The 12541-nt window shown below is 39.7% G+C and overlaps 1 protein-coding gene across 1 annotated transcript in view; it reads right to left on the bottom strand.

Annotated features, from left to right (window-relative positions):
• zc3h3 (zinc finger CCCH-type containing 3) overlaps positions 1–12541 on the bottom strand; it is a 74095-nt gene that overhangs the window by 20199 nt on the left and 41355 nt on the right. Inside the window, exon 5 of the mRNA XM_047375135.1 lies at positions 3508–3671. Within this exon, the coding sequence (XP_047231091.1) occupies positions 3508–3671 (164 nt within the window). The remainder of the gene's footprint in view (positions 1–3507; positions 3672–12541) is intronic.

The raw sequence follows: 12541 nt of genomic DNA, 5'->3' as shown, positions 1-12541 counted from the left end.
TGCGTTGGTGTTGCCCAATAAGAGCATGGAGCGTTTTTCCCCATGTTCCACTGGACAGAAACTTGATGCATGTTTCAGGAGGATGCAGAAACAGCGTGGAAGGGCATGTTGGGATGCTGGTCACGAGTTGAATAGAACACTGCTCTTCAATTTCACCTGAAGGTTTAGTTGCACAGGAATGTGTAAAAGAGAGGCAGGGAATTGAAGGGGGGAGAGGCCGATCCAGGCTTTAATCTACACCATCCACTTCTCCGGGCCCTCCCCCTTGCCGCTCTGACAGATGACAACTTTATTATTTCAGATGGCAAATCCAGCCTGCTCCCCTAAGTCTATTAGAGAGAATGTGGACGGAGCTCCAACCACAAACATTAATAAACACGGCTAAATCACCTCGGGGTGTACACACACTTACAGTCATGGACCACTGACAGCAGTCGTCAACAGAGCCGGCGGTAAAACCCACACAGGCTGTAATTTTAATACCAACTGAAATGTGTCCAAATCACTGAATGAAAAAAAGCTAAACTCCAAACAGAAGCTTGAACAGCAGGTAACATTTGTAATTCAATTCAGTTTGACTCTTTTCTCAGCCTGCTCCTGACAGAAAGCCACACTCTTAAGTTAAAACTGCAAAGGTCATTAATGTACAAAGCTGAAGTCATGTTCTACTTTGCTGCTATATTTTAAGGTCCTCCTTGTTACCCACAAAGCCTTTAATAGATCTATTTGAAATATTTTTTCCGGGTTGTAATTTATATCCCTTAGCCAGTTGTACGTTGGCCACACAGATTTTCAACAAGCTTCTGGTATATTTCTGGCTGGATGTCCATCCTCTCTTCTTATCAGAATTGGCTTAGCTGATTTTAGTTTATTGGTTTTAAAGCAGAGAACATCAATCACTGGTCACTTCCTTAGGTACAAATGCTGGTCCAAATGCTTGCCAACACACAGTGAATCGGCCTGTCACATGGCAGCAACCCAATCCATTTAGGTATCTAGAGGTGGTAAAGACAACTTGTTGAAACTCAACCTGAGCATCAGAATGAGGTGAAAATGGGATTTAAGTGACTTTGAACATGGCGTGGTTGTTGGTTCCAAACGGGCTGGTTTAATGGTTCCAAAAATCCGAAGATCTATTAGGAAATTCTCACAACAAATGCTAATCTATACAGGAAACTGTCAGAAAAAGAGAAGACATCCAAGGTACTGTAAGTGGAGCACCATCTCTGAATGCACAAGATGTCAAACCTTAATGCAGATGGACTACAACAGTAAGAATCCACACCAGGTACTCCTCCTGCAAACTAAGAACTATCAACTCAGTCTACGATTCACAAAAATTTGACAAAATCGAACAATAACAGATCGGAAAAATGTTGATGGATCCGAAATTGAGATGGTAAGGTCAGACTTGGGCATAAACTACAAGAAACATGGATCCTGACCTTGCTGACAATGTCCATCCCTTAATGCAATCAATGTACCATGCTTCTGATGGCTACGTCCAGCAGGATAATCCACCAAATCTCAAATCATCTCAAACTGGTTTCTTGAACACGACATTGAGTTTATTCTGCACCAGTGGCCTTCGTCGTCACAATACCCCAGTTCAATAAGGGACTGGGATGTGGTGGAAAAGGAGATTCCTGCAGCCCACAAGTCTGCAACAACTCTGTGATGCCATCATGTCAATCTACAATACAGTAACAAATTATTTTAAGATCTTTTTCTTTCTAATGTCTTTTCTTTAATTTAAAATCATTTCATTTTGGGAAAAAAAGTTAAATAAGAAATGTTCATTTTGTTTCCACATTTGTGTGTCTGCTTTTACATCAACAGAAATTCAGGCTTTTTCTGAGACACATATTTTATTATAACCAAATTTACATTAATACTGAATGGATCTATGTACATGTTATTTTAAAATAAACATAGTGGTGTATTTCTGAGTAAAGCATAGAGAAATGCATTTTTAATTAAATATTCTGTAAATACATATCTTAATGCTTAATTATTGAACTAAAGTGCTTTTACCACAATAGCAATCTGAAATAGGAACAACTGAAAATATGTTCAGTATGGCGTAACCCATACTATATGTAAAAGAATTGATATAATGTTTAATATTTACTAAGGACATTTGTTTTACTTCTGTTTGACCTTGGAAGTTATCAGGTTTAAAAATCCAACTAAACTTTTATGGATATGTTAAAGTGGTGGCAACTATCCTCCTCTGTCTATATCAACTTAGGCTTGAACTTTGTGTTCTGTCTAAAAAGGAAATACTTGCAGTAGCCACAATGAAAACATTCATATTTATGAGTATTTTCGTCTCAATTTTATATGTGAAATCATATTTAAAGATGGATAACCATATTTGTTCGGTTGTATTGGGCACAAATCTTCCAGGACGTTTTCATTTCAGTCATGGATTTTTATATGATTTTATTTAGACTATTGCAGAGTTTTCCATTTGTGCAGTGAACATTGATGCGGTCGCGTTGAAAATGTTATCAGTCAAACATGACTGTAAGTTGTATATGATCAATAAATTGAGAAGATTTGCAGGGTAATACCGTAAAAAAACATTTCTAATGGATCGTAAAAAAGCCCAAATGGCAAAGAATGAGGAATGATGATCTCCACGATAATAAAAGGTTCCTGTGGTTACTGTGACACCTGGACATCAATGTTAAGCCAAGTTATCAGAAAGGGGTCCCCCATGTCTAGAAAGTTTCTCAGACGATCCTCAGATAGTGAAATCAAGCCAGAGTACACTGTAAAGCATGATGGCTGAGGCATTACATGGTGCTGCCAGACCTATTTGTCACTTACCAAGGACCATGGGTCAGTTTAAATACAACAAAATACTTATCCCGCCTTAAGCTGAAGAGGAAATGCCTTTATAATGGATGCTGCGATAAGACAATGGCCTCAAACGCACCAGTAAGCAAGCAGCATCTTGGTTCCAGACCAACAAGATTAATGTCATGTAATGATGAGTCCAATCTCTAAACCTTAATCTAACAGGAAACCTGTGGGGTGACATTAAAAATGCAGTTTCTGGGGCAAGACCAGGAAATGCAGAAGAATTGTGGATTGCAGTTCAATCCTTCTGAGCTGGAATACATTCTCTAAGGTGGCGGAAGTTGAATCCATGCAACATAGACTTGAAGCAGTTCTCAGAAGCAGTGGTTGAAAAGTCAGTGTTAGTTTGATTAAACACAGGAAAGCTACATCTTCAAGAACTTTTTAGTTTATGCAGTAAATGTTTGAGTTTATAAAAACAAATGCTGATACTGCTTTTTACAGCCTAACATTCATTTCCCCTCAGTTTCTGGCAGTTTTTGATTTAGAATAGAGTTCCCCCTTAAAAAAATTAAAAATTCTGAGCTCTACCCACTTCTTTAAACACAGTGCTATTATTTTACGCAAAACTGCATGTATAAATCAACTAAACTTGGATTATCATCACAACTCATGTATGAGGCTCCTGACCACTTGTACCTCTTCGGTCGATCGATGTCTGTGGCGTCACTGTGCGGGACAGCTTATTGGCAGACACACGGTACAGGGAGCCTCGGATCCAGCACATCCTGATCCCCGTCCACTGCCGGCTGGAGGGCTGCTGCCTGTCGTAAGGACCTCGGAGGCGGTTTTGAAGGAAGGTCCTGAGAGAAAAGAAGTTAAAACGAAGACAGATTTGAAGTGAGGCGTTTATATCAGTTTAGTTCGAATGAAACTGTGTGAAGTAATTAGATCTGGTTTTTTTTTGAGTCCGAATATTATCGGCTCATCCCCTTGTTAATTCCACACCTCTTTCTGCCCTCCCACCCCCACTTCCAGCTCTTCCACAATACCTCCCCTCTACACTTTATGTTTCCCATCCTGTAGTTGCCCCCTCCCCTCCTCTTCCTCCCATGTCACAGCACTCTGTTAAATTGCTCCTCTAATGGAAAGGACGGCAGTGTGGAAATGGAGAGAATTGAAAAGAGGAGAGGAGGAAATCAATGAGATAATAGGCAGGGCAGGGGGCCAGAGCAGTGAGGTTGGCCCCTACGCTGGAGTGTACAGACCACACACACACACACACACACTCCTGTTACAGTATGTACAATGCACACAATCATAGCTCTCTGCATCCAGGATTCAGTCAGTGGACTGCTACATGTGTGCGGCGGTTAGACATGCGAGGCTGCAGGGTGGTTGTGGGGCGTGCAGGGGTTATGGCGATAAATTGCGCTGTCCTGTCACTTCTATTTGGGGCGGATTGGGGCTGGTGTGCAGGGCCCCGCTGGAGGTAATTTGCTGCCGTATTTCAGATGGGCTGGAAATGGGTTTAGAGCGAGAGTTCATGCCTCCCATTACGGGGGAAAAGAGAGGGTTACCCCGAACGCACGCCGTGCACAAAACAACCTGCTTGGACGTTTGATGCGTGCAGAGCTGCTGCACTGCTGCAAATAACAGGAAAAAAGTAAATATCCACTCGCGGCTGCGTTCACGTCCATGAAGTACATGAGTGTGAGCCATAACTCAGCAGCACAGACACTCAGTTTCACTGCTACAAGATCAGTTGCTGCCCTACACGGGGCAACTGCAGCCAGGGGAGCCATAATGGGGGCTAATGTTGAAGCTCAGACTGCTGCCCAGGGAGGCTTAAACAAGAACAGGGTGGCCCCCACAACCACAATGGAGGTTAATGGGGATATGACATGAGTAGTTAACACAGACAGCAGTTAACTCTGACACAAGGCTGCAGTCGTTGGGGGGTGGGTTTCTCAGTGTATTACAATGTTTATTTCCTAACTTTGACCATCAAAGTGTATTTACAGCCAAATCGAAAATGATTTCACACACATTCTTCTGTGAATCTTCTCTGATAAACCTTCAGAAAACTAATCGCCGTGTTTGGACTGCATGACAAAACTCTACTCATCTTTCGTTTTTACATCACCACAAACATCAGCTTTTTATCATTGCAGCTCAGTTTGAATCTACTGTGTAAGTGCAGATGCCGAAGTGGGAAACACTGGATGGATGGACGGACAGACGGACAATCAGATGGAGGATGGAATTAATGGGTGGACCAATCGATGAGGGACAGAAAGATGGACAACACGATGATGAAAGATTGCAAAAGGAAGGATAAAACTTAAGAAATTGGGACAAGAAACTCATTATGATAATATATTTTCTTTTTCCAAACTTTTTGTGGAAACTTTCTAATCACACTAAGAAAATACTAAAATCATATTCCATACTGATGAGGCCTAAACCTGCACTTCTGGTAGAAGGGACACCTTTATAATAATAAAAAATCTATATTATATACAACAGCAGTGCAATTATTACCATAAGACATGGAGAAGGACCTTTATGCCTCATCAGTATACTGCCTCACCATTAAAACAAAGTGTTGTGTGTGAAAATATACAGGTCCTCTATTAGTACACAAGGACAATTAAATATATGTAAATCCTAATAATCGTATGTAGTATGCAACTTATCCACTTTATGTGTGGAGACCTTGGATATCCACATCTATTTTTTACAGGATGTTCAATATGTGAACTATAATCATAGTTATCAACTATTTTTTACCATAATCTGCCACCATTTGACTTCCAGTTCCCTTGTTAGGGAAAAAAGCTAATGTACTGGTGCAGGCAGGACTCGTGTATTGATGCACACGTGATGTTAGACTCACAGAAGGCCAATCTCGATCCACAAAGTTTTCAGGTCAGCTTTTAATATCCGTAGTCATAGTTGGAAACTGCTGAGGTAGAATTGCATAAAATGATAATAGAATATAATAATTTTAGTATAATAGCATAACGGAATAAAGTGCTAAATTTGTTGTTTAGAGAGACATAAATTAATTCAGAAATAAATGACGAAGCATAAAAGAAGAATAGGAATCAAAGTTATAGCTTTACCAAAGAGAAAAATGTCTGGCGGCATAACTCTAAAAGCATGCAAAGTGAATTCCTCAGAGAATAGCGAGAGTTGAACACTACACCTCCCAGAATCAAATGCAGTAATATAATCTCATCAAAACAGAAATAAGATTAGCACATTATAAATTTTTTTTTAACATTTTTGTTTTTCTGCACTAGTGGCTTTTATTTTCATTATTTTTCTAAAGTAAGCAGACAGGAAGCAGAGTGGAGAGAGGGAGGACATGCAGGACAGGTCCCCAGGGTTGGGACTTGAACCTGGGACAGCTGCGTCGAGGACTGAAGCCTCTGTATATAGGTCGCATGCTCACCCGCTACGCCGTGCGTCCAGATCAACACTTTCAAGTTGAGCCCCACTATGGAACAAATTACAACAGTAACAATGGTGTAAATACCAGCTCAACTTTCTGGCTTTCACAATTGATGCCAAACGAAGATCCTTACACGATAAAAGGAAATCTGTGTGAATGATAAGAAAGTTAGGATGTGGTTTTCTGTTTCATTGCATTTTCTGATGAGATAAGCAGAGAAAAACAAAGAAATCAAAAGGGGGATTCAAAATGTTGATATGACAAATTAAAAGTCTTATCAACTTTTGTTTTATGCATCTTTGCTGACCATATATAAGAATAACAGCCAATGTCAACAAACAACAACGAGTCAACACAAATTTTAGTCATGTTTTTCAGGCCTTTCAGCCTGTAAAGTTTGTGTACCTCCATTTTTAGGTGTGTTAAAAAAGGAAGATGATGTCTGGAGGTCAAAGCAAAAGAACTTAAGCTCATCAAAAACAAACTAGGAAAAATATAGTGGAAAAAAAGAAAGAAACAGAGGACGGAGGGAAGGGCGTAAAGAAGCTCCCCTGAGACGAGTGTGTTTGTGTAGGCAGGTGTGAGCGTGTGTGCGCTCGGCTCGGACCGTGCGATGTACAGATGAAGGAGAGGGCGATTCAGCACTACAGGAGCCGTTGATGAATGATCCGACTTTTGTTTTAGTGACAGGGAAGAATTTGGAGGGTCGCGCGACTGCTCAGAATAATGCTGCCCTTGTCTATTTGTCTGCAACCCAAGCATTAGTGAGCTCATATTGGGAAACAGTTACCCTTGAAAGAAAGCACAGCAAAAACAGTCACCTGGATAACTCTGAGCGCAAGGACTGCTGCTCTTCTCCAGGTGCTTAACGGACACCAAGGCAGCAGAGAAGAACCTACCGGGAGCAGACCGGGGTGAAAGGATCAGCTAAAGGAGAATAACATGGGACTGTAAGCGACAGACAAATGACTAATGTGATAAGTAATGAGTAAATGAGTGAAGTGGGGGATAAAAGAGGATGTACAGGAATGAGAATGCGGGAAAAGGAGGAGAGAAGTGAAGAAGAGGGAGCGCTGCTTCACTTTATTGCCCAGTCTCTTACATCCTGTGCTGATCGATACTGAAGCACTAAAGAAGATGAGCATTCGGACCAGGCGTGTGTGAGTATGTGTGCACACAGATATACTGCACACACACTCTCAAAGAGACTACACTTATGGAATCATTGCCATGTTGCGAGAAATAAGGTGGAAAATGAATGACAGAAAATTTTAAGAAGAAAAAGAAAAGAGGCAGAGAGCAAACAAAACGACGGAGCATTAAAGACTGCCTAAGAGGGGTGGAACAGGGAGGGTGTGAGAGTGATGAAGAAAGACAAGGCTTGTAATTTATCCTCTAGAGTGCATGCTTTACGGCTTTCTTAATTCAACACCTGATACTATTAATGGAGTTAATGTTGAGATTATATCTATTTTCTGGTGGAGGGACCTGAAATACTGCAGTTAACCCCCCAGCTCTCCCCTTTCAAGCTGCCACCCAGTAGTAAATCAACCCTTGGCTCCACCATCTTCACATTAAAACTGGGTAACAGCATGGCACACTGGGTAGAGAGGCTCACTTTCTGGTGGTACTGTGGAATTTTTAAGGTTCTATCCACAGAAAGGTTGGACCTGTCAAGAATTCCTCAATTCTTTTCTAAACTTTCCTTCAGACTCCAGTAAGGTATTTAGAAATCCAAATTACACTCATAAAACTGTGAGTTTAGTTTCCAGAGAAAGAGAGACCATTTCAAGTCAAATCTTTATCAGCTTAAGACAATTTGAGCATTCATTTCCAATCACCTTCAGAAATGAATTAGTGTTATTAGTGTGGTTAAGTTAGTGTTTGATTCTTTTACTGGCCAGATGAAATATAATCATTTAATTTACATTTAAACTAATAATGTGATTCTGACAATATATTCGCATAATATATGCCACTCCTTTTCGTTAAGTATGCAAGTTAAGTTCCCTTAAGAAGACAAAAAAATAATAATATATTTAAAGAGGTTGATACGATTTTTCATACATACTGGTTGGTTCAATGAATTACATGTAAGCTTTGGTGGAACAGTACCATTATCCATGATTCAATTATCTACATTTGTCTTAAAATTAAAAGTTTTAGAATTGCTAGATTTGAATGTGTGAGAGTTTCAGTCTCATTTGTGATTTTATTCCCTACATACTACACTTAACATGTCATTTTAATGTGGTTGTCTAATAATCATTGTTACTATTTTGTTATTTCATATTTTATCATTTTTTTGTGTTTGTTGATTGTTGTTTGAATGCTTGTTTCTTGCTTTTAACTTCTGTAAATTTACTGTTTTGTACATTTGACTGTATGAAAAGTATAAATATAAAGTCTGATTGATTGACTGTATAAACAAAAATTGAAGTGTGAAGGAATCCTTTCACATTTCACCAATTTCTAACTGGATCTTCGAGTCTTTGCTACTAACTGCCAGTCACGTAGAGGAAAGATGTTCTCATTCCAAGAGCTAGTTTGAGGGTCCGGGAATCAGGTTGTTGAGGTCTCTGCCTTCGACTGCCGCCTAATCCTCTTCGCACCTGATCTTCATGGTTCCCCCTACAGGTGGTGGCGGATGACCTCGCGTCACTCCTTCAGACTTGGCCCGCTGGGTTCTGCTAGGAGTAACCCGGCCACCAGGCACTTGCCGACAAGCCCCGACCCTAGGCCTGGCTCCAGGGTGGGGCTCCGGCTTCGCCGTACCAGGCGGTATCTCGTGCTTCGTTGTGGTAATCTTCATGAAGGCGTCTGCTAAATGTCATAATCAGCTTCAAGGACTGAAAAAACCAATCAAAAAGAAAAACTTTGAAAGACCTTAAGGAAAACCTGAAGAACAAGTGAGCAAAACCATTTTAAGAAAAAGTAAAACTGCTTGGAAGCAAATTAAAATTAATTGTACAATATTAGGTTTAAAACCTTGTATTCTGATTTTTTTTTTTATTGCATAAAGTTAAAGACCCAGGTGCTTTTATAGTTACTTTCTGTCTGATGTTTGATGGTTGCTGTTTTATTCTCCATGTGAATTAAAAATCACCTTAAACTTTGATCAGGAGGTTGTGTTCAATGCGTTTCCTGTGAAATATTTTGTAGACAGAACAGGTAAACAAAAGGCATCATGTTATTGTTTCTTAAATAATTAAAAACTTTGGTGAAGGCATTAAAGTATCTTGTGTGCTTAAATTGCATCTTCAATTGTATGTTGCATTTTCTATCACTGTTCTGAAAGTGCTAACCAAGAGATCGCAGTTATATTGCAGATGGATGTCAAACTATACATTTTCTTGATTTTAGACTGCTTCCACATATACATCAGCTTGAGTCAATAAAACATTACAAGTAGCTTGTTTGGTCCGCTGTTAATTTGCAAGTTAATGGAGTTCCAAAGTGTTATTGTGAAACCCTGTAGCTGCAGAAGTTAAAAGTCTCATTAATTTTTCCCATAGTCAATGTGATCTGGCTTTGAGTTGTCGTATATTTACTGAGGCGTCTATCAGCAGCAGACTTAGATGCTAAACTATCAGGCTACTGTGATTGATAACTGCATCTGAAAATATTTGGTCGACTCATTAAAAACACTGGCATAATATCAGAGCAGGCATTAAAGATAACTCTAAACACAAATTTGGCAAGCAACAATCCCCTTCTAATATCTGCAGCAACACTTGTGCCTGACTTGACCAAACCCAAGCACTGCAAGTGTTGGTGCTTTCTGACTTTAGAATATAGATTTCTCAAAGCTGAAAAAATAGTATTTATAACTTGTGGCCACATTTGAAACCTCTAGCACTGATATTTTATCCAGGAGATGCTTGCTGTTTTTTAACGGCACATAGCATACGTGATGTAATGCGGACCATAAAACAGAAGGTCTTTTCGGATCGGTTACCAGAGTTCTCTTGATTTAAGGAGCTTCGCCTCCTTCCTGCTTGCTTTTGCACCATCAATGGAGCCCCATGGGTGTGTAAGCCAATGTTACAAGTGCGCCATCCAGTTGAGTCTAACAAGAATCATTTCTGGTTGTGTCCAGGAGTTCATTGTGACAACAGCAGAGTTGGAAATAAATCTTTCACAACATTGACCATAAGATGGCAAAAAAAAAAAAAAATAGGATTAATAAGAGGATAAAACCCCTACACTTTATTCCAAAAAGTCACAGTTGGAGCACATATTAGCATAAAAAGAAGACAAGTAAGTACGTTTTTTCATCTGTTTTCTGTATGAATAAAAGAGAGCATTAAGAGAGCATACATGATGGATGCCTTACTAAAATTCAACCGCAAGACACTGACGTAGTGGTGTTCTTCATTCAGTTTAATATTAGACAGACCTCCAAAACACAGTCAACACAAATAAACCCCAAAGGATTTTCTATAAACTCTCTGCATTAGAAAGTGTATTAACAATCTCATGTTTCTTCTTACCTAAGATGTTGTTAACAGGAGGTGTAAACAGACCAGAAACATGATCTGTATGAGAAAAGGCTCATGACATCACAGCAAAAAACAACTAAAGGGATTGTTTTATGCTACACCATATTACAACATGTTAAGAGGCTAAAAACTATGTTGTCCTGAATTGTATCTTTCACACATCTACGTTTTTCATAGATTAACTGTTAAGGATTTTTGCCATAATGTGGTCATTTGAAAACCTCAGTTTCTTCACAATGACAAAATCTCATGTAAATCTAATTTAATATACACGCAACTTCTTCAGAATGACTAAATAAAAAAAATCCAGACTCTCTACTAAGCGTCGAAACTAAAGTCACCAGTTAAGGCTGCAGTTTGTAAAGCACATGTGGTTCAGCGATGAGCATCACAGAGATAAAAGCTGAAGACCTATGAGGACCAGGATCAGTAGGTGTGATAGGCCAAAGATAAAGAGCAGCACTCAGTAGTTAAGAGCAAAGAATATGAGCTCATGCACCACTCAATAGCATCAAACTGATAAAAGGGGCTGCTGGTCTTTGGAGTTTAACTGATAGATAAGCTTGAGAGATGAACGAGTAAAAGGGCCCCAATCCCAGGGGACCTGACCTGTCCCCCTCCCTCACTATCTCTCCCCTCACTTGTACACACATGGCGATATTTCACAGCATGTCAACAGGCTCAAATTGAAAATCCCTTGATGAATCAATATTTACTGCAGCAGCTAAATGAATAGTAATAAGTCACCAGAGGCTGCGGCCAGCCACGCTCCAGGCCACTCTGTCTCACCAAATCTGGATTATACAAATGATGATGCCGCCCCCACTTCCTCCAAACCCCCCAAAAAACTGCCTTCACAGAATAAAAAAACTAATTAAAAGGTTAGTTGAGATGTACTGCTAAGAAACAGAAGCAAAAACTCACTGATTTCTATTTGTGGATGGGAAAACCTTTAGGAGATATGAGCTGCAGAAAAGGTTCTCCTAAAGCCTCAAGTTCAACGCTGACATTTTAAGCAGCTATTTGAAGAAAACTGTCAAACTGAGAAAATATTTGTGCCACTTTAAAGATCTAAGACCGATCGGGTGGAGGAAAAAACACTGCCTTTTTACATAAAAATGAACAAAAACAGTAAGAAAATACATTTCTGTAAAATACCATTAAACATTTTTATTGCTGGACCATAAAGTAAAAATTATATTATAACCTCCATGTGACCTTCCTTGCCCTTTTAGCCGCTTCTCCTCATCATCGACACCATGGTTTTTCCTCTATGCAGCTTGACAGGTAAACCTCCTTTAAAGTCTGTAGATGGGGTGTACTTTATTTTCCACAAACGTTTTACTTGGGCTTTGTCTTTGTTCATTAAATAAGGATATTGTGCAATTTGTATGTTTTTTGGGCAGTTGAGGCAAGATGGGAAATCATTTTGGAACCTGATAAAGAATAGATAATTGAGTTATTAAAACCCTGAAGTTGACTAAAAGACTTTCAAACTGCCGGCAGAAAACTGAATGACTTTCTTTGATCCCCCAGCAACCAGCACAACTGAGCCCGGTAGCAACATGAAGATGTTGAAGCTTCCCCTAAGCTGGAGCTTTTCCAGCAGTAAGCACAATGGATCCTATGTGCAAGGGGACTTAATGTGGTCATTTCTGAATAAATTAGGACACCACCACATTTGCTCCAACCTAAAATGACTGAAATCACAAGTTTATCACCTCCGGATTACAAGGAGGACATAGTTAACCTTTGCTCTCTGAGAAAAACA

This window comes from Girardinichthys multiradiatus, chromosome 9 (assembly GCF_021462225.1).
Source record: "Girardinichthys multiradiatus isolate DD_20200921_A chromosome 9, DD_fGirMul_XY1, whole genome shotgun sequence".
NCBI classification, from domain to species: Eukaryota; Metazoa; Chordata; class Actinopteri; order Cyprinodontiformes; family Goodeidae; genus Girardinichthys; species Girardinichthys multiradiatus.
The sequence above is the reverse complement of the archived record's forward strand: the minus strand, read 5'-3'. Positions and strand labels throughout refer to the sequence as shown.